The 22,782-nt window shown below is 42.1% G+C and overlaps 1 protein-coding gene across 4 annotated transcripts in view; it reads left to right on the top strand.

Moving 5' to 3' along the window:
• The window catches only part of FNDC1 (fibronectin type III domain containing 1), a 112,654-nt gene extending 97,030 nt beyond the window's left edge, over positions 1 to 15,624 (top strand). For all 4 annotated transcript variants that reach the window (XM_059176631.1, XM_059176629.1, XM_059176632.1 and 1 more), the window contains 5 exons: positions 4,445 to 4,524; positions 8,092 to 8,121; positions 8,884 to 9,045; positions 11,368 to 11,490; positions 14,827 to 15,624. In XM_059176631.1, coding sequence (XP_059032614.1) covers positions 4,445 to 4,524; positions 8,092 to 8,121; positions 8,884 to 9,045; positions 11,368 to 11,490; positions 14,827 to 14,942 — 511 coding nt within the window. In that variant the 3' untranslated portion in view covers positions 14,943 to 15,624. The remainder of the gene's footprint in view (positions 1 to 4,444; positions 4,525 to 8,091; positions 8,122 to 8,883; positions 9,046 to 11,367; positions 11,491 to 14,826) is intronic.
• The last annotated feature ends 7,158 nt before the right edge of the window (positions 15,625 to 22,782 follow it).

Here is a 22,782-nt window from a genome sequence, read left to right as displayed (position 1 = left end):
TTACTTCTCATAGAACATCGAGGAATACCCACCATATGTCATTATATTTCTCTTAGAAGAAATTACTGCATCTATTAGAGTTGTTAGACTTTTGTGTTTATATTTTGTTACCAATTTTCCAGAGACTAAACACTACCTACTGTTGGGGAAACAAAGGTTGTTCTGTGTGCTGAAAGGGACTCAGATCCATGTGCAGGCACCCAGGTGTGACATTAGAGAGCACAACCTTTATAGGTAGCATTAATGAGGCAGCCATTGCTGAACATATTAGTTAACTGTACTCAGACTCTGTGATGTGGAAGTTCGGACCATTTAGAAAGACGAATGTTGCACATTAATAAGGTTACACACATGCCTTCCTAGACTGGGCAGTGGCTGGCTGGCCAGAGGCCCCTCTGGGAGCCAGAGTTTGTGGCACTCAGTGTGAAATCTACAAAACTTGTTCCCAGGGTCACAAACAGAGTGAGCATGCATTTCCTCTTTCACACTATCTGGTTTTGATATTAATGATCATCAGGAAAGCTTTCCTGGTCAGTTAAAATGGGCAAAGCACCAAGCACATGAGGATCAAGCATGGTGTGCATGTAAACCAGCTCTCTGGAGAAGAAAAAGTCCCTGGTTTATGCAGCTTACTATTTTCTCTAGTGTGAGCACTCCCACCATGGCCAATTCCAGCCTTCCAGTGGGCCTGCAGGATTCTTGAATATTTAATGATTGCTTCTCTCAAACCCATGCAAATGAGTCCAGCACCCCAGGGTCACATTAAGCCCCATAGTTAAGGGGCAAAGAGCTCTAAATGATGTGTCTGTGGGTCTAAGGTCTCTCATATCCTGTATAGTTAGAGGAATATGGAAAAAGTTGAAAAAAAAAATACTCTCCTTAAACAGAAATGTGCCAAAGGGGTTAGAAACTAATTAATAGCTATGGGTACTGAGACTCTGCTGAACTAGCAGAGAACTTTCCTCAGGGTACTGGGGGTGCCGTGGGCTTCTCTGAGCTAAACTTACTTCATAAACTATCATCAATTTGTGGATTTGGCAAATAAAAAGCAAGGAGCAAAACTGGAACCTGAGAACGGACTTTATTTTTTCCCTAATAGTGAGAGAACATGGATTAATTAAAGCAAGCAAAGAACACATTTAAGACAGTGGAGTCAACGCTCAATTCTCCTTATTGTGTACAGAGTGAGGGTGCCTCCCCAGCACAGCCTCAGCATCCCAAAACTTTTGAAAGAGGTACCGGAGGGGTTTCTCTGCATAGCTTCTTGTGGTGGAACTTGAATCCCCATCTCCTGACCCCCCCTACCCCTCTGGCCAATGTTCTTTCTCTAACTTTTGCTGCCAGGCTGATCTTGAGTTTAGAATGTCAGGAGATGGTTATGGAAGATAAAGGCTTATTTGTTCTTTCAACTGGTATGAAGGAGTGCCCATGATTCTGTCTATTCGTACTAGGTGTTTGCTCGGCACCAGACACAGGTTATGCACCAAGGGTGGAATGGCATTGGGAGCAGGAAGCGGGTGAGGGTAGAAGGAGGCAGTAGGCTCAGGGAGGTGGGCTCAAAAATGCAGAGGAACTGTCCTCACGGAGCTCACAGTTTGGCAGAGACAGATTGTTTAGCAGCAGCATAATTAGAAACGTTGACAATTCAGTATCCTGAAGGAGACTTTCTTCCTGAGCTTGTGGGGGAGGGGATGGGTAGTGGTGAGTTTTCCTGGGGAAATAGATAAGCAGGGTTGAACATGGAGAAGCTAGGTGGGGTGAAGCCAGGTTGTTTTAGGTGGAAAGCATGTCCAACAGCATGGTATGTTCTGGAAGGGAAAGGAGGCCAGGGTGATGGGAGCAGGAGGAGGGGAGGCTGGAGAGGCTGGTCCCAGAGGGCCTTGGGAGTCCCTTGTGGCTTCTCTCTTACCTTCCACCCACATTCAGCGCCATGATAGAAGGGCTAGGAACAGTAGCTGCTACTGTAGCCTTCTCTCTGGGATGCCTGCTCAATGATTCTTTCTCCTGATGGAGGGCGCCAGGCAGGGGCATAGAGAACATGTGGCTCTTCTACACAGATTTCCTCAAAACCCTTATAAACAGCTTGATGTAAGGACCCTTATTGTTTCCCTGCATCACACTTATGGGCCCACACTAGTGGTTCACAGCCTTCTTCCGTGGAGGCTATGTGTCCCCGTGTTTAGCACTATCCTCGGGGCTTCTCAGGAACCCACCACCATCGCGTCCCTGTAGGAGACACAAGAAGCCAGTCCCCTCAAGATGGGCCGGAATGTAAGACACCAGCTTTGGTTCTTTATCACTCAGTCTGGGGATTGCCTGCCTTGTTTACCCAACTCAGTCCCAGACCACTCTCTGGAATCTGCGTAATTCATCCATCCTTCAAAGCACAAGGATTCTGACTGTGGGGGCTTATTCAGGAGAAGGTGTCAAGAACTTATGTAAGAAGGCAAGGCATGGGTTTCTCTTGTTACCTGGGTGAGGCAGAGATTGTTCAGAATATGAGATGGACATTTTTTTTTCTAGAAGGAGTTTAATATGGTTTGGGAAACAGGAATCTTACTTTTCCCCCATAATTTTGTGTTTTTCGACTTCATGGATTTAAATTTGCTTTAATACATTCTGTAAGGTTCAAATGGAAATGTGTCTGTGGAATTCGGCCATGCGGGCCTTGTTGGAGGACAGAGGAACTGTGGGGACAGAGAAAGTAGATGAGAACACTGGGGTTTCAGTGGGGAGTCAGAACTGATACAGTGAAGGAATCAGACCAGTTTGGCATTCTGTACCCTCCCCACAACCGTAGAGCCATGATTCCCTCTGTGGACTTTGAGAACTGGTGTCAGGACCACTCAGGCTTAAGAAATGTTCGGCAGAAATATTTCATGTAGCCTCTGAGGAGGTGTCATTCCTTAGGGTTTGATTTCCCTTTTTAAGGAAAGAAAAAGTATCTTTAAAGTTTAACCAGTATCATTGACATATGCCAAACCCACTGCCTGTAGAATTTTGTCTTAAATAACTCCATAACCACTGAATAAAAGTATGCATAATTGGGAAAACACAGACCACTGAGTGAATTGAGATTTGGAAACTCATATGTTCTTAATTGTGCATATCTTTTTTTTAAAATGAAATTTAAAAAGGATTCTCTTCTAAATGAGATGTGAATGACTTTCTTGAAAGCCTGAAAAGAAGACTAAATTTACCAAATTAGCCTTTCTTTGCTCTCTGTTTATTCAAACCCAAAGTCAAATATTTCTGTGTAACCGTGAAGACGGAGGCTCCCTTGGTGATCTCAGGAGCTCTGGAGGCTTGGCGTCAGGACAGTGGTGTAACGGAAGTATGCCTTTGCTCTCTGAATAAATTATCCACCTTTTGAAAATAGAGTGCATTTTAATTAGCGCTTAGAACCTGTGTGTCAAGACTGACATAGGAAGAGACTTGTCAGGAAATTTCTGCAATGGCAGAGCTTCCCCTTACAGGGGTTTCTTACCCCCTTCTTCCCCTGTAAGTAGCTCAGGACTTGGAGAGCACAGGGAATGTCGGGTGTCCCAGAGGGAAAGGAAATACAGAGATTAATCATGGATATAGTGGGTCACAGCTGCTCCGTTGGTCTCTAATATTACTTCACCACCACTTTTTGTCCTGTAGCTCATTGGAGCACAGAACAAGATGTTTGGGGACTTCCCACCCGCTCCGCCTATCAGTCTCCTTCTAGGCGAACGAGTATATTCTCTGTTCCAAGACAAGGATAAATCTGACAGCAAAACCTCTCCCAGCCTTTTCCATTTCCTCTTCTTGGACTTGCTTTTCTTTCCTGGAGGCACAGAAGCTCAGGACTCCATGACTTTTAAAGCTCCAGAGCCAACCACGGTACTTGTCATGCACCCAAAACATCACTGTCATGTTCGTTCCACTGAGGCGGCCAACCTCAGGGCGGGCTGGCCTTCCTTCCACCAACAATGAGTTGCATCATTACTGGGTCAAACACACGCTTTTTCACAGGCAGTCCAGTGATAAGAATTAGGTTAACTTTGAATTTTGCTGTAAGCGTCTTGCTGCTCCAGCTTCTCCCTCTTGAGCTGTGGAACTCAGGTGGGTCGGAGCAGGAGCATCAATCCAGGGGCAAGCCCATGTGGGGCCACACAGTCTTGATGCCCTAAGGAGCATACGCTCTCTACATGGCTTATTTTCCCCCTGTGCTCCTTCTCCTGCCATCAGCCACATCGGTCAATGCTGTGAATTGCATTATTTTGAGTTATTGGAAAGTGAGAAAGTTCAGAAAAAATATGAATAGCAGCAATGTATGCATTTGTTATGAAATAACACACAAACCCTGCCACAGATTTAAGTGCTCAATAGTTTGGGATCTGTCTTATTACACAGAAATTAAACAATCTTCTCTTTCAAAAAAACTGTTTGTTCTTTTTTTTTTTTTAATTAATTTCAGGTATTATTTTAAAGTTCAAGCCAAAAATCCACATGGCTATGGACCCATCAGCCCTTCGGTCTCATTTGTTACAGAATCAGGTAACTGTGACTTCACATTCTCATTTTTCCCCCGTTTTCCTCAAAGACAAATAATTTGGAATCGTGACCACAATAGAATAAAAACTGAAGAAGTGAAGTCCTCGCTTTTCTATTTAGTGAGTCTTACTGGATATCACTTTATAAAATAAACATCGTTTTCTTTGTGCTGGACAACAAAATGAAGAGGAACTGGCTGGAAAGTGAAAAGGTCACATTCCAAAGAAAGGGAAAAAAAATCTAGTTTTCAGCCATGTGGGAAAGATAATTTTGAATCTCTCTGTAAAATGTTTAGTTGCAGAGCTAATTTTTTTTTTATTGCAAACAGCTGAAAAGCATAAATGTCATGTGGGCTGAGAGTCATTTGCTTCTTCCAATTAGTCAGGTCTCCAAGATGGTTCCTTCACTAGGAGACAAAGAGGTCCTAATATGGAGGATTTAATTAGAATACTTTCCAATATTAGAAGCAGTATTACTCAGAGGATGGCCCTGCACTGGGGGACGCTTGGTGTACAGAGCTCTCCAGCCCTTTGTAAGATGTGGTCATCTTGGGGTCATCTGAAGCAGTATGCCCAGAGCTGGCCATGGTGATGATCCTAGCCTTTCCACACAGGAAGCCACACTGGGAGCTGGTTCCTCTGCCTCTAAGCCAGGCCACCTTCAGAGGTTCGGCTGAACCAGCTGTGCACTAAATCCGCTCTAGCTTCTATCCAGTTAGATTATTTCCCACATGTAGCTTGATCCCAGAATATTGATCGTTGGAAGTTATTTCTAAGTGTGTATTCTTTGAAATCTACTGACTCACAATTAAGTGGAAAAAAATAAAATCTTTTGTGAGAGTAAGCTTCATATTGGAAATGTTGGCAAAGGACCTCAAGAGTATTTTCATTTTTTTTTCATTTAAGAAGTGTGTTCCTCATTAGTAATTAAGAAAGAGTCAAAGAAAACCATTTTCAAGGGTTAATTTGCTAAAGTAGGGAACGTGTCTATATTCATGGCTACATTTTCTGAAAAGGAAATGGACCTTTAGTGACTATCAAAATTAACATGATAAAAGTCTATAGGAAAAAAAAAATAATTCAAATCTAGGAAGCTTTCAAGAAATTGGCCCCAAATCTGAGAATAGAAATATAAATGTAATTTCTGAGACTGCAGTATAAATTGGAAAAGACAGCTCTCTGCTACTCTCCCTCCCAAGAATAGCCCCACCATGCCCCCACCCTATACTTTGTGACCCCTAAAGGATGGGTGACAGCACTCCAGGGCCCTGTATGCAGACCTCTTTTACCGTCAGCTCCCAGGAGATCCTCATGCACACCATTTGACAATTACTTGAAATTTGACAATTATTAGTTTTGGCCATCTTCACTTTATTCAGTCAGTTTGTTCAAATTTCTCCTTCACTTTACACAACCCTGTCATAAGAGGTTAGGTTAACAACAGGAAGACTATCAAGTAATTGAATTTTGGCACTTGCCAAACATAGAAAATGCATGATGCATACGTGAGCACAGGCTGCAGCATGGGGCCAACTTTTGATGTTCTTTTTGTTGTGCTATTGTTGGTTTACATGTCCCCCTCCACCCTGGAGCATTTGAGGTTTTTTCCAACAGCCTATTGAAACTTAAGAGCAGGAGAGCAAAATGAGCGCTTACACTTATAGCTAAGGGTAGGTCACTCTTCTGTGGGGGTGAAAGATGGTCTGTGCAAAGGGGCAGCTCACGGCAGATTTGGGGTGATGGAAATATTCTGTGTCTTGATTGTAGTAGGGCTCTGTGAATCAATGCATGTGTTCGAACTCACAGGATATTTACCCTAAAAGAGTAATCTTACTCCATGATAATTTTTCAAAAAAAAAAAGGAGAATGGCCCATGTTATTTTATAAAAATGAATTTTTTTTTCTAAAACAGAATTGCTTAAAGACTAGTTCCATATTTTTTTAAGATTTATTTATTTATTTTTAGAGACAGAAAGAGAGTAGGGGGAAAGGGTGGAGGGAGAGGGAGAGAGGGAGGGTCAAGCAGACTCCCCGACATGGGGCTCGATCTAACAACACTGAGATCACAACCTGAACCAAAACCAAGAGTCAGACGTTTCTCCAACTCTGCCACCCAGGCGCTGCCATATTTTCTTAAGGGGCATTACTTTGGCTAAGACATAGAGGTGTTTTGCATATAGCTTTATTGAGATGCAAGTGGTATACAGTAAGATGCACATATGTACGGTGTACAACTCAGTGTGTTTTAAGGTATATTCGCCCCCTTCAGGCCATCGCCCCAATCACATTAGTGAACATCAGCGTCACCCCAGCCTGCTGACTGCTGCTGTGCAACCCAGCTCCCCTGCCCCCTCCATGGGCCCGTCTTTTCCCCTGTTAACAAGGAATAACTCATCTGCTCTCTCTCACTTTCGATTGGTTTGTGCTTTCTATAATTTTATATAAACGAAATCATACAATATGAACTCTTTGTCTGGCTTCTTCCCCTCAGCAAAACCATTGTGTTCATATTGTTGCCTTATTTATAGTTCATTCTTTTAATTACTTAGCAATATTTCATCATAACTTAACCACTTGCCATAACTTACTCATTCACTTGTTCATAGACATTTTTTTTTCATTTATTTATTTTCAGCATAACAGTATCATTATTTTTGCACCACACCCAGTGCTCCATGCAATCCGTGCCCTCTCTAATACCCACCACCTGGTACCCGACCTCCTACCCCCCTGCCACTTCAAACCCCTCAGATTGTTTTTCAGAGTCCATAGTCTCTCATGATTCACCTCCCCTTCCAATTTACCCCAACCCCCTTCTCTCTAACTTCCCATGTCCTCCATGCTTTTTGTTATGCTCCACAAATAAGTGAAACTATATGATAATTGACTCTCTCTGCTTGACTTATTTCACTCAGCATCATCTCTTCCAGTCCCGTCCATGTTGCTACAAAAGTTGGGTATTCGTCCTTTCTGATGGAGGCATAATACTCCATAGTGTATATGGACCACATCTTCCTTATCCATTCGTCCGTTGAAGGGCATCTTGGTTCTTTCCACAGTTTGGCGACCGTGGCCAATAGACATTTGAGCTGATTCTACTTTTCGACAATTACAAACAAAACTGCTATGAATGCTCATGTACTAGTGTTGGCACCAACATGTATTTTAATGCCTCTTGGGTAAAAACTTAGGAGTGGAATGGATAGGTCATAGAGTAGGTGTATGTTTACCTTTTTAAGAAACCACAAAACTGTTTTCTCAAGACAGACACATCTTTTAAAAATGATGAGTATTGAATTATTCTGTTGTACTCCAAACCAAAATCTGACGATACTGACCCACAACTTCCGTACAAATATCAAGATAGTTTAACTAGAAAAGGATACTTTTCAAAAGGAAATGTTTAGAAAATAAAAACTAAGGAAAACATTGGCACCACTCGAATAAACTCTATTTGTACCTATTCCAGGGAGCTCTTCAAGTTAGCTTTCTCCGCCACAGTAACATTTCAACAATTGCATGGTTATCAAATAGGGTAGTGAAGTCATTACCTTCTTTTTTCATTTTACAGACAATCCTCTGCTTGTTGTGAGGCCACCAGGTAAGTTTCTCTTCTTGACAAACTTGACGTTCTAGTAACCACGTTGAATATTGACAATGAGATTGCTATGATTGCTCACAAGTAGAAATGCTAGACCGTTCTTGCATTTTTATGATTTTCTGACAACTTCTTTGGTTTCTCTGCTCCCTTTATCCTGATCTAGGGAAAAGAATGATCTGGGAATTTTTTTATAGGACCATAGCAGCCAATCTATGTAAAAGAAACTGTTATGGGGTGACCAATATCTATAAAATAAATAACTTTATTTACATAATCTCTTTAAATATTTTAAATAGCTGAAAAGGTAGCAAAATACATTAAATATACAACAGAATTTTACTTCATATTTCAAACAAACTGTGAAAGCTCTATTTCTTAAGTTCAAGACAGTTCTTGGGACTGAAGAGAACAGTGAGAGTCTATGAGGAGGACTGCTGGAGGGGGCAGGTAGGATGGCATATCCCAAAAGATCAAATATGCCATTATATCTTATTTTTCTTGAAGCTGAAGGGCTTTTTCTTACTTCAAGAATCCCTTGTAGAAATTCAAATACTTTAAATGTGTTCAGGTGTAAGAAGCTCCTCCGTGGTACTTCAGTGCCAAGAAAGAAGCAGAATGAGGGAAAGAGTGCCTACCTGGGAGGTGGGAAAAGCCCTGAGAGGACGGGAAGGACTGATAAATAAGTCAAATTCTCTGATATTTTGTGTGAGAATAAACATCGTGGAATGCCATGATTGACAGAGTGTGTCTTGTGTTGTCAAGGTGGTGAGCCCATCTGGATCCCATTTGCTTTCAAACATGACCCTAGCTACACCGACTGCCATGGCCGGCAGTACGTGAAGCGGACGTGGTATAAAAAATTTGTGGGAGTTGTTCTTTGTAATTCACTGCGGTATAAGATCTACCTCAGTGACAATCTGAAAGGTAGGTCTATGAGAATGGTGAGGTATGGGAAAGTATGAGAAGGTGTGTTGTCAGGTACTAACTTGACATAGCAGGTGCATCAGAATGTATTTGAGCTGTGGACCCCTTATATCTCACTGTGGCTTGAACACAAATCAATTTTTCAAGCTTTACTTTGGAGTTCCTTGTTTTTACTTTGACATCCAGAAACACACGCGCACACACACACACACACACACACACACACACTTATATATTTTTTTAAAATCCACTACATTTTATTTTTTTTAATGTATATATTTTTATTGTGGTAAAATATATAAACATAAAATTTACCATTTTTAACCATTTTTAAGTGCACAATTCAGTGATACTAAATACTAAATATCCATCACCACTACCCATTTCCAGAACTTTTTCACCTTCCCAAAAGGAAACTTATACTCACTAAACAGTCTCTCCATTTCCCCTCTTCCAGCACCTGGTAAGCGCCATTCTACTTTCTATCTGTATGCATCTGCCTATTCCAGCTTCCTCGTAGAACTGGAAATATGTATCTGTCCCTTTGTCTTGAAGTCTTGAAGGTTCATCTGTATGGTAACATATAAACGAATCTCATTCCTTCTAAAGACTGAATAATACCCCATTATATGGATAGACCACATTTTGTTTATTCATCCATCATTGATGGACATTTCTGGTCGTTTCTGCTTCTGCAGCATTTTGAATAATGCTTTAATGAACCTTCATGTCTGAGTTTTCGTCTGAATACCTATTTTCAGTTCTCCTGGGCACATGCCTGGGAGTGGAATTGCTGGGTCATATGGTGACTCTGTGTTTAAGTTTGGAAGAACTGCCAAACTGTTTTTCCAAAGTGGCTATAACATTTTACAGTCCACCAATAATATGTGAGTGTTCCAGTTTCTCCACATCATAGCCAGCACTTATTCTTTTCCATGTTCTTTTTTTCCCCATTATGATCATCCTGGTAGGTGTGAAGTGCTCTCTCATTGTATTTCTTTTAAATACATTACTTTATAAATATATTATTTTTTTAAATCCACTACATTTTAGAAATGAGGTCCAAAATTCTGTTAAAAGTGTAAAGGTCAATTTTCTTTGCTATGTATTCAATAATACTAGATGAGAGCATAAACTAGAAATATCAAGGAATAGCCACCCCCTTCCTGCCCTTGCCATTGCTACACCTTTATGCAGAAAAAAAATGTAGATGATTAAACATACCTCAGAATTACTTGTTCTATGCCTGAACAAAAATTACATTATTTTTATTATGGTGGGGGATTGAAACAAAGAATACCATAAGCACCTTGAACTATGAACATTTCAAAATGTCATTTCTACCCAGCTGGCTTTGATTCCCCTACCTACACAAATCTGTTTTTTATTTTTGAACTTGCACACTTTTAATTTTTTTAGTACTTACGTTTTTAAAACTTTTCCTTGGCTGCTATAGATTTTTCATTTCTTGCTAGTGGTGATCATTTAAAGACAATGTCAAAACAAAGTCTTCCCTACCATTTTCCTCTCTGGCAGTTTCTCAGTGCATATGCCTCTCCCAGTACCTACTGTGTGTTTCTTTCTGCTCTTTATTTTCTCTCCCACCATTGTACTTGTCCTCCCCTGCATCAGAATTCCTGGCAGAAATTACACAGCCAGCTCCAGTGTCCCAGGGTCGACAGAAAAAATGCCCTACTGTGCAGCGGTGATTCAGGACCATGGACAGCAGGTTATGCCACAGACACACACCCTATTTCTAGTTGTGTGTGAAAATAGGTTCTTCTGTTTTTTACAGATTTCATGCCTTTTGTAATTATTTCATAATAGATTCCTATTGTGGTTTTATCTATTCCTTTTTTAAAACCAAGGAGTAAAAAGCCCTACCATTTATAGGCTGAAACTGCCTATAATATTAATAGTTTCCATTTATTGAGGACTTATTAAGTATTTAGTGTATGTGATCTTGCTGAATCCTTACAACACTTTGACTTTGGTGCCATTATTACTCTTTTTCCAACATGGAAAGTATGACACACCAAGTTTAAGTACCCAGTTCAAATGGTCTCCAAAGCTTGCGCAAACTCTTAGAAAAGTGTTTATGTTTTTTTTTTTTTAATTTTTTATTTTTTATAAACATATATTTTTTATATACATATATTTTTATCCCCAGGTCTGTGAATCACCAGGTTTACACACTTCACAGCACTCACCAAATCACATACCCTCCCCAATGTCCATCATGCTTAGCGAAATAAGTCAAGCAGAGAAAGAAAAGTGTTTATGTTTTGACCAGTCACTAACCCATGATATTCCCTCATGCAGACACATTCTACAGCATTGGGGACAGTTGGGGAAGAGGTGAAGATCATTGCCAGTTTGTGGATTCACATCTTGATGGAAGAACAGGGCCTCAGTCCTATGTAGAAGCTCTCCCTACCATTCAAGGTAATTCCAACAAAGTCCTGAGTATACTACCCTGTGGGTTAGGAAAGGAGGGCTAATGTAAGGAGGAAATCATCATAGCTCTCCTTTTTGCTTACCACTTAAAGATGGATGTTGATGGGGGGGTTAAGGGGGTAGGAGAAGAATAAATGAAACAAGATGGGACTGGGAGGGAGACAAACCATAAGTGATTCTTAATCTCACAAAACAAACAGAGGGTTGCTGGGGGAGGGGGGTTGGGAGAAGGGGGGGATTATGGACATTGGGGAGGGCATGTGCTATGGTGAGTGCTGTGAAGTGTGTAAACCTGGCGATTCAAAGACCTGTACCCCCAGGGAATAAAATACATTGTATGTTTATTTTAAAAAATTTAAAAATTTATGGCACCTGGGTGGCTCAGTGGGTTAAGCCGCTGCCTTCGGCTCAGGTCATGATCTCAGGGTCCTGGGATCGAGTCCCGCATCGGGCTCTCTGCTCAGCAGGGAGCCTGCTTCCCTCTCTCTCTCTCTCTGCCTGCCTCTCCATCTACTTGTGATTTCTCTCTGTCAGATAAATAAATAAAATCTTTAAAAAAAAATAAAATTTTTTTTTTAAAATTAAATAAATAATAAAAACACACTATAAGAAAATTTTAAAAAAAGATGGATGTTGACAGCATTTTGGATCATATAGATAAGGAACCAAAAAAATACTCCAACCATGTGCTAGAATTTGTGTGAACCTAGGAGGCAGGGGTACAAAGGAATATAAGACCTTGTCCATACTTCAGAAAAATCTCTTCCCTGCTCCATAACTGGGAAGAGGAAATAAATTTGTGAAAGGCAACTAAGAGTGAACAACTTAAAGTACAGATAATGACAGGAGTTATATCACATAGTTGAACTATTTTTAGGTAATTGTGCAGGTTGTAATCACCAACTGAGTTCAGGGAAGGCAGGCTAGTTGAGGCTCTCAGGAAAGAAGAAGCAGAGTCTGAGCGGAATCATAAAGACCTAGACATGTAAAGATTAGCCTTCCAGGCAGAGGACAGCATGAACACAGGTGCAGAGAAAGAAAGGTAAACAAACATGCAAACCAACCATAGCTTATCATATACTTCAGGGAAGTAATGTAATAACTATTTCATTATGGTATCACAGGGTGAGAGCAAAAATCTTAATCTCAAGGTTTAACAACCTGCAGTATGCTACTAATTCCCTCAACTGCCAAAACAAGAAAATAAACAGAACAACTGAATGAAGTCCAACACTCTTTCCATTATGCACTCAACTCTTAGTGATCTGGCAATTTCAAAACACGAGATCAATTTTTTTTAATTGGAAAAAAAATACGATTGGTAAACACAAATTGCCTATTTTCAAAGAATTAAGATAGAGTAAAATATACAGAACAGAAAAGTAAAAGTAAAAGCCAAAGTTTTCCAGAGAAACAGAACCAGAGAGGGAGTTTGACAGAGAGGTGTCTTAAGGAATTGGCTCATATGATTATAGGATAGGGGCAGTCAAGTCCAAAATCTGCAGAGCAGGTCAATAGGCTGGAGGCCCAAGGAAGAGTCTAGGTTGTAGTTTGTGTCTGAAGGCAGTGTACTGACAGACTTTGTCAGGGAGTGTAATCTTTTCCTATGAGAGCCTTCAACTGATTGGATGAGGCCCACCCACATTATAGAGAGTAACTTACTTTGTTCAAAATCTGATGATTTAAAAGTTAATCTCATCTGACACTATTTTTACAGAAATATCTAAAATAATATTTGACCAAATATCTAAGCACCATGGCCTAGCCCTGTTGGCACATAGAATTAACCATCACAGTTAGTATACAAAATATATAACATTTCTTCCTTTTTTCAGGATCTTGCATTGACCCAGGGTTACTAGGCGTTATTTGTATTTTGCTGTGGTCATGGTTTTGTTTCTGAGCAGAGGTATTGCCTAACCAGCATGCTCACTGGTAGGATGGTAGGCAACCTTTCATCTGGCAAGAGTAAACAGGGCCAAAGAGTAGTTGCCAAACATTTTTTTTGAACAGACTGGGGCCTCGCTTTTACTTTAAAGTATAATGGCTCAAAAGTGCTATTGTATTCTTTCCTTGAGAGATTTACCTGAAAGATCTAAAAACCTACCACAGACTTCAAGAGTTAAACCTGAAAGCTTGAGGTCCTAAGTCTTGGAAGTTGTTCACCCTGCAGGGAGTCTCCCTTGAGAGCAGCTACAAATGATCTTCTTTTGTGGGGAGAGAGAAATAGGGGACTAACACACTTTTCCACCTGTGTCACACACGTGTGGGACTGGATTATCCCCTCAAATCATGTCTGTTATAAACCCAAGGGGTTATTGTGACCCACATAAACATGGTAGTATTTATTTGGAAGTAACATTTGTTATAAGAACAATTCCTCGGAGATCTTCTGTCTGAACAGAGGTTCTAAGGATGAGAACTTTTCTCTTGGTTTGTCCACTTTTGATACTACAGTTGTGACACCAATTCCAAGTGTGGGATTTTCCCCCACACCAATAGCAATTCCTGGACATCAGCTGGATGTACTACAAATCAAGTCTGTTCTGACACTGTGTTCCCAGAGGTGGCATCAGACCACACAGGTTAAGAGCTCAGTCCCATATGACTGAACGCCCTTCCCCCGACCAACTTCAGGTGGCAGTCACAAGTCCAGACGGCCATCTGAGTGACCTATTGGCTACATATTGGAGGGCCCTACTACCCCCTTCTTGGGTTTGAGTAATTTTCAAGAGTGGCTCACAGGACTCAGAGAAACATTTTACTTACTAGGCTACCTACCAGTTTATTACAAAAGTGTACAATTTGGGGGCTGCCGGATGGAAGAGATGCAAAGGCACAGTGTGGGGAGAGAACGCAGAGTGTCCTCCCTGGGAGCACCACCCTGCCAGCATCTGCATGTGTTCACCAACCCAGGACTTTCAGAACCTGGTGTGTTTGGGTTTTTCTGGAGACTTCATTATCTAGGCCTGATTGAAGAAAATATTGCCCCTTCATGATTGAACTCAATCTCTAGCCCCTCTCCCCTCCACAGAGGGCAGGAGGTGGGACTTTCACCTCTAATCCCATGACTGATCTCTCTGGTGACTAACCCATCCATAGATGCTTTCTGAAAGGAATCCCATCAGCATAAACTCAGGAGTGGTCTAATGGGATTTGTTAGGAATATCAAGATACCTGTACCACTCTCATCACTTAGGAAGTCCTAGGGTTTTAGGAGCTATGTGCCAGGAACAGGGATGAAGACCAAATATAGATTTCTTATTATCAATCACAATATCACAGATGCATTTTCTTTCCGTTCCTCTCCTTTTACCCTTGTAGGCTACTTCCGCCAGTATCGCCAGGAGCCAGTCAGCTTTGGCAACATCGGTTTTGGAACCCCTTACTACTACGTGGGCTGGTATGAGTGTGGGGTCTCCATTCCAGGGAAGTGGTAACTACAGGAAGATCATACTGAAAGCTCATCCTTCCGGCCCCCTTGACTAACTTGCACTAGGGACTGAGCAGGAAAAGACAGTGTTCCAAGCCCCATGGGCTCCTGGTTCCAGCAAGACCACACGATGGACACTGGACATTTCAGGCATCTCCCATCTGGAACTCGGTCCTACTTATTGGCCTGGACTACACACAGAATTCAATGTTGCTGTTAACTTCGCTTCTCCACGTGTTTTGATTGTAATAGCACCTGCCAGAGACAGCAGAAACACACAGCTGCAGGGAATGCCCACTGACTCACTGCAGTCTTCACACTTTATAGGCACAAAAGTCAGACACATCAGTGTCTCCAGGGAACAGCATCAATATGCTGTGCTTGCTTCATGGAATGCTGCACACTTTCTCTTTTATCACTGGACTCTTCCGAAAGTCGCCGAATCTAAGCTTCAGATCTCTCACTATGCAGTAGAACTGAGTTACTAAAAACACCACCAAAGGAAATATATCCATACTTAAGATTTATTTCGTGGGTGTACCCATTGCTAGACCAAATGTGTCAAATCATATTTGTAAATTCTCAATTTTGAAAGATATATATGTGTGTATATAGGCATATACATATCCTCACTTGTCTGCAAGAACATTGATTAAAATGGCGCAATTTGTACTTGTTTACTAGATAAATGCGTGTGGGACTTTATGGAGCAAAGGTGCTATTTATGAGCCTCTTTCAGAAGTGTCCAAAGAATCTGTAGTCTGCGTAATGAGACCAGCAGAGTGATCGCTGCTGGACTCTGGGAGTGATGGGGAGCTGGCGGTGACAGCGACTGACACCGGCCACCTAGATGCAAGCCGAGTGCTTTCTACCTCAGGAGACAATCTTTTCTTTTTTTTTTCTTTTTAATTATGTTAGCCACCGTACAGGACATCATTAGTTTTTGATGTAGTGTTCCATGATTCGTTGTTTGGGTGTAATACCCAGTGCTCCGTGCAATACGTGCCCTCCTTACTACCCATCACCGGGCTCACCCATCCTCCCACGCCCCATCCCTCTGAAACCCTCAGATTGTTTCCCAGAGGCCATAGTGTCTCATGGTTCGTCTCCTCCTCTGATTTCCTCCCCTTCACTTTTCCTTTCCTTCTCCTAACATTTTCCATGCTATTCCTTATGTTCCACAAATAAGTGAAAGCACATGAAAATTGTCTTTCTCTGCTTGACTTATTTCACTCAGCTTAATCTCCTCGAGTCCCATCCATGTCGGTGCAAATGGGCATTCATCCTTTCTGATGACTGAGTAATAGTCCATTGTATGTATGGACCGTATCTTCAGTGGCAATCTGTCCAGACCTGGGTGAAAAATACCACTTACCTCTATGGGGGCATATCCAGTATGTTTTCAGAATTATCAAGGTTTTAGGTCCCAAATGATTTAAAAGTCCAGTTAAAAACAATCCTTTCCTCTTCCCTGCCTGAGTATTTCCTCCTCAAAATACATGCTTATTATCCCTTTGGACGGCAACATGACAACATTTATTTAAAGACATATTATTCTTTTTTTAAATTTATTTTTATTTTATTTTATTTTATTTTTTTAAATTTATTTTTTATTTTCAGCATAACAGTATTCATTATTTTTGCACCACACCCAGTGCTCCATGCAATCCGTGCCCTCTATAATACCCACCACCTGGTACCCCGACCTCTCACCCCCCCGCCCCTTCAAACCCCTCAGATTGTTTTTCAGAGTCCATAGTCTCTCATGGTTCACCTCCCCTTCCAATTTCCCTCAGCTCCCTTCTCCTCTCTAACTCCCCTTGTCCTCCATGCTATTTGTTATGCTCCACAAATAAGTGAAACCATATGATAATTGACTCTCTCTGCTTGACTTATTTCACTCAGCATCATCTCTTCCAGTCCCGTCCATGTTGCTACAAAAGTTGGGTATTCGTCCTTTCTGATGGGGGCATCATACTCCATAGTGTATATGGACCACATCTTCCTTATCCATTCGTCCGTTGAAGGGCATCTTGGTTCTTTCCACATTATTCTAATTCTTTTTTTTTTTTTTTTAGGTTTTATTTATTCATTTGCCAGAGACAGAGGGAGAGAGAGAGAGTGAGCGAGCACAGGCAGACAGAGAGGCAGGCAGAGGCAGAGGGAGAAGCAGGCTCCCTGCCGAGCAAGGAGCCCGATGTGGGACTCGATCCCAGGATCCTGGGATCATGACCTGAGCTGAAGGCAGCCGCTTAACCAACTGAGCCACCCAGGCGTCCCAATTCTAATTCTTTTTCAAACATGGTGCCCTTTCCATGTGCTCGGCTGTCCCTTGAAATCAGGCAGCTCTGTGGCGTGAGGTTTTGTCTTCTTTCTTAAAGGTTTCAGCATTGGAGAAGCGGTGTGGGGAGCTGGAGGCGTACCCTTTTCTGGGGCCCCCAGACTACTACGGAATGGTTTAATGGCAGAATTCAGTCCAGCTTCCTGGCGTCCATTCCTTTCAGTGCCAGCACTGTGTTGAGGGGTGGCCTGATGTATCTGGTGGGTTCAAAGGTAAAACTTAGAAGGAAACTTAGCAGGGTTCTTTCCATGGGGCTGTGAAAGCTGACGTTCTCCTCAGATTCCAGGATCCCCTTTCCACAGGAAACAACAGTAAAGAAAATGCAAACATTCTGACAGCCTGGGAAGTACTAGCATTCCTTAGGGAGCAGATTAGATACCAAGTTCATCTATCACTCACAGTTTAGTTTGCAAAACAGGATGGGAACCTCTAAGTAGCTTTTAGGGCTCTTATCCATGAAAGAGGGATTATTTTAAAAAGGATATCTAAAACCCTTGTTTTTCACACAGATAACATTCAAACATGTTTCAGAAGGCCAAGCGAAAGATACGGTCTTCAGATATAAGTGACTTTTCCTGATAAACACAGAAGTGGCTCCTTCATTTCTCCCACCCACCCCTCTGGAACTTCTGTCCAGTTTCAGCCTCCACTGGCCTGCTATCGAAGACTGGAAAAAGATGCCAAAATGAGGCCCGTGTCGGGGAGAGCACCAGCAGACTGCACATTTCCTGAAAGTGTCTCCTCGGGTATAAATAGTTCATTAGCATGTATGAGAGAAGAGCCATTTGGTCAGTTCCACAAGCCTGTCTTGGTGCTGGGGCCCCTTTTGGAAGACACACGTATCCAGATCAGCCCTGAGAGGAAGCCGCCTTCACCCTTTGCGACTCACACATTGAAGGGCACATTCCCCGACTCACCCCCAAAGGGCCGGGTGCTCGGGCCACATCTTAAAGGACATGGGTCGTTCAGGAGTTTATGCTTATCTCACAGAAAGTCACAGAAACTCCCTGGAGTTCATTCACAGGATGATTTTTGAGCCCTGCTTACCTCCTCAGACTGTAATTCATTCTGGAAATCTGAACTTCTATTAAAAATAAATGTTGGCAGTTTGGGGACAGAAATTACTACAAACCCCAGGTGTCAGAGTAGCCAAAGCAAAAACAAAACAAAACTTCAAAAAATCCCCACCGAATCTAAGCATAGGTAAGTGGTATTGTTACTGATTTTTGTCCAAACTAGATTACATAACAGTCTAAATGAGTGCATAGGAGCACCACCAGTTTCTGGTTCTGTGTCAGGTCTGGAGGTCATGTTCTAGGAATGCCATGGGTCTCAAAACCACTGTGTATCAAGTTAGTAGGAAATTAATGTACTGATTTCCTAAAGAAGGCTTCCTCTAGTTCAAAGGCTTTGAGAAAGAAGAGCTTGCCAACCCTGGAGGTCAGAAGTAGGCACAAGTGGGTATTAAAGGAAAAGAATATTTGGCTCCATGTTTTTTGTTTTTGTTTTAAAGATTTTATTTATTTATTTGAGAGAGAAAACAAACAGGGTAAGGAACAGAGGGAGAAACAGACTCCAGGAGGGTGAGGGGCAGAGGGAGAGGAAGAAGCAGACTCTCTGTTGAGCAGGGAAGCCCGATGTGGGGCTCAATCCTGGTACTCGGGGTTCATGACCTGAGCTGAAGGCAGACGCTTAACCAACTGAGCCACCCAGGCGCCCCAACATTTGGCTCATTATGATGAAATTTTAGAAGAGTGCGGTTAGCAAGTGAGCTTTGTTGGAAAGTAGGACAATGTCCATTACTGAAAGGCCTTGAATATACATGGAAATGTCTAAATTTGTCACTAGAGGCTCCCACCTGTTTTTCGATGATCTGTGAGCTCAGAACAGTGCCTACACATCAAAAGGGTTGTAAAGAGCAGACAGACAAGCAAAACAAACAAACAAACAAACAAAAACCCCAGTAGTATATGACAGAGACTATATTCTGTAGTTTGAAAGGCCTAAAATATTATCTCACCCTATAAGAAAAATGTGTGTAGCCACGCATTTGTTTTCTTGAGGTTGAAAGAAGGTTAAAGCATAGTCCTGATTTTAAAAATATCACAAAAAATAAAAATAAAAACTAGCATGTCCATTCCACTTGCTCTTACTTGAGTTATATTTTTTCTGACCATCTCTCGCGTGGAACGCCTAAGTCCCCAAGTGGCTGGAGCCTCGGTTCCCAGATTCCCCGTTTGGCAAGTCCTTTGTGTGAGGGTCTCGGGAGGCAACGTGCTCTTTGGGAGGCTTCATGCATATTTATTACCATCTGGTTAATACATAATTTCCAGCTTTTACCAGATGAGATTTGATTTATTTTCTCCCCTTTGACCTACTCAAGCCACAGGTCCTGGTCAATTCAGGGGACTGGGGAATTTGGGAATGTGATTATGAATGGGGTTATAGTGGGGTTCCTCTCTCTGCATGGAAATCAGCTCTTGGTCACTATTGGGAGGGTTCCTCTGATAGAATCAGTGAGCCCATCCATGCTGATGGAGCATCTTGCTTGTTGTGGATCCCTTAAAATCCTCTCCTTGAGGTGTAACTATTTTGCAGTTGGAAATAAGAAGTGAGTTTGGAAAGTAAGAATGTCTTCTCAACCATCCATTTCCAGCCATTCTCAGATCAGGCTGAGCTCAGTAAAATTGTATGAAACCACAGAGCATACCTGTTTTGAACAGAGGTGTGATTTTAAATCTTAGTTGTAAGGTTATTAATGTACAAAATTTAAAAATCATAATGAGAGCAAATCACACAAGGGCTTATGATAAAAGGAAAGTAAAATTGATATAATGTTGGAAGCCAATAAATTTAACACAGACATACAAGTTCTTGGTCTAGATTAGGAAAGCAATATTCTCTTTGGCTGGGAATATCTGATGGTCAAGAATAGAAATAACTCAAGAGCTAAGTCAAGGGTTTGCCTAAGGTGGGACCACACAGTCTCAAGACAGGAAATAATGTGTGGGAGGTTCTGTGGGGTGGCAGGGAGTGACAGGTTGGTGAATAGCAGCTCTTGTCTCCTTTTCTCTCTGCTCTGTTCTCTCTCCTTCTCTCCATGCATGGCCCCATCTTCTTCTGTGCAGATGGCTTTCTCTGGACACATGATACCTAAATGCCGCCAGCCCCTAGACTTCACACAGTGCTGCCATATACAAGTGTCCAGCTGCCACCCTGTGTGCAGTGACTGGTCCACCAGATCTTGTAACTCTGCTTCTCTCAACCAGCTTTCCAAGTCTCTCAGTACCCAGTTCTAACCATCCCATCCACGCTCAGACTGGATGTCTTGGGCAAGGGTCCACACCCTGATCCAATCAGCTGTTCCTAAGTAGCTGTCAGCTGTCAGCTGGTGGAAACAAGGCTGCCAATGCCTGTCCCTTACGTGGGATTCTTTGCATATGAAAAAAATACTGACATCTTAGGACAAATACACATAGGTGAGGAGAAATCAAATAAGGAAAGTGAGTCATTGTATTAGGCAACTGGTCATTTTAAAATTTCACTTAGGATATATTGAGGATTTTGTGTTGTTCACATGAGGCATTATGTTTCCTTCTCTTCAGTCCTAGCTACCACTGGGGTAGCATTCCTTCTTAACTTTCTTAGCTGAAAAAGTTTGAAGACAATTCCAAAATATTTATAATTAAATTATGGCTTAGATGCACTCTACCACACCTATGTTTTTAAAGAAAAAAAACAAGTACATTCTTTTTGCTGTCTGAGATGGTCCAGAAAATTTTTAAATTTTGAACAGAAGTAAGAGAGTGATACACAGCCTTTATGAAGCTTTTTGTTACCAGGCCAATGGTGAAATGAATAACTGATGTTAATATAGTCTTTCTGAAGAAGATATAATGAATTAGCCAGTGATAGAAAGTTCTTGAGGGGGTGCCTAGGTGGCTCAGTCACTTGATTTCAGCTCAGGTCATGATCTCAGGGTCATGCTCAGAAGGCAGTCTGCTTGAGATTCTCTCTCTCTCCCTCTGCTCCTCCCCCCTACAAAGAAAGAAAAAGAAAGAAAGAAAGAAAGAAAGAAAGAAAGAAAGAAAGAAAGAAAGAAGGAAAGAAAGAAAGAAAGAAAGGGAGAACGAAAGAAAAGAAAGGAAAAGAAAAGGAAAGAAAAGAAAGTTTGAAAGTTTGTGAAAGCCCTGGAAGTAACTGGCCCTGAGCCCTCATGAGGCTAGAGGAGTTTACTCCAGGCTCTGGTGTAACGAGGGGATATACTTTGTTCAGTGCTCTGAGATACCCAGCTTCTTCAGGGTAAAATCTTAGGTCCTTTCCACAGCCTCCAAGGCACCCCACAATTTGGTCACCCCACACCTGCCCCCAACATACCCACTGACCCCAATGACCCTGCCACTACTCTGACCTCCTGCCTCCCCTGCCTTGCTCCTGCCTGTCACAGAGCCTGCACAGAGTGGGCTTACAGTAAATATTCACCAAATGGGTAAACATATGACTAAGATATAGATGGGAATTGAAAATACAAAGCTTTTCCATCTAAGATTCTCAATGAGCAAAATGTGCCTCTTCAGCCCACCAGTATGTCTGGGATTCCCTCAGCTCCCTGCAGTTTTCCACAAAGGTTCATCAGGCTGTCCTCAGGGTCTTGACATCTACTCCCCATCATCACTCACCTGCACCCTCCCCTGACCCTTATTCAGAAGACTCCTCAGCTCTCAAGGCAGACAGAGCCACCAGTCTCCCACGAGCCTGAAGCTGGATTGAGATGCCTCCTCAATCCAGGCCCAGTGGCCTGATCTCTATGTGTGGTGTCTCCCTCTTGTGCTGAAAGATTCTTCCCCAACATTCAGACATGCTCTAGTCTTTCTCACCTTAAATTTTTTAAATATAAATTTTAAAAATGTTTTCCATCATCCCAGATGCCCCCTCAGCCACTCCCTCCCACTGTGCTTTGCTTTGAGCTAAGTCCCTGAATTAACCACCTGCATTCTACCCCCCAGCCCTCTACCTAAGTCCCATGCATTTGTCTCACCACCGCCATCCCCAGGCTTCTGTGAACCACCTCACATTCAGCTTCCTCAGGTCTTGGTCTCTCTGGTGGCTCAACCCAATGGACAAGGGTCAGTATTTTCCAGTTTTGAAATGAACTGCTCACCAGTTTGTCCTTCCTGAACTGTTTTCTACATTGTTTTTCCTTTCCTGGCTCCAAAACGGCAACCAAATCTTCTTGTTTTTTGTTTAAGGGACTTTAGATAATACCAGAAGACAACAACTTTCTCTTCTGACTTTCTTTTCCAAAGTCCAAGCACATTAAAGAGATATGCAAGGGTAGGGCATCATTGCTTTGAGAGTTACTGTAGAGAAGGAGACATTTCCCCCAAGATGGTGGGTAGATGCTAGAGGGGTCCTGCAGGCCATTCTTACCCATCTCCCTGGGGCTGTGGTAGAGTGAGGATGACTACAGTAAACCAATAAGGCTGGAGCTGGGCTCATGGAGAAA

This window comes from Mustela lutreola, chromosome 6 (genome assembly GCF_030435805.1).
Source record: "Mustela lutreola isolate mMusLut2 chromosome 6, mMusLut2.pri, whole genome shotgun sequence".
In the NCBI taxonomy this organism is placed as follows: Eukaryota; Metazoa; Chordata; class Mammalia; order Carnivora; family Mustelidae; genus Mustela; species Mustela lutreola.
The sequence above is the reverse complement of the archived record's forward strand: the minus strand, read 5'-3'. Positions and strand labels throughout refer to the sequence as shown.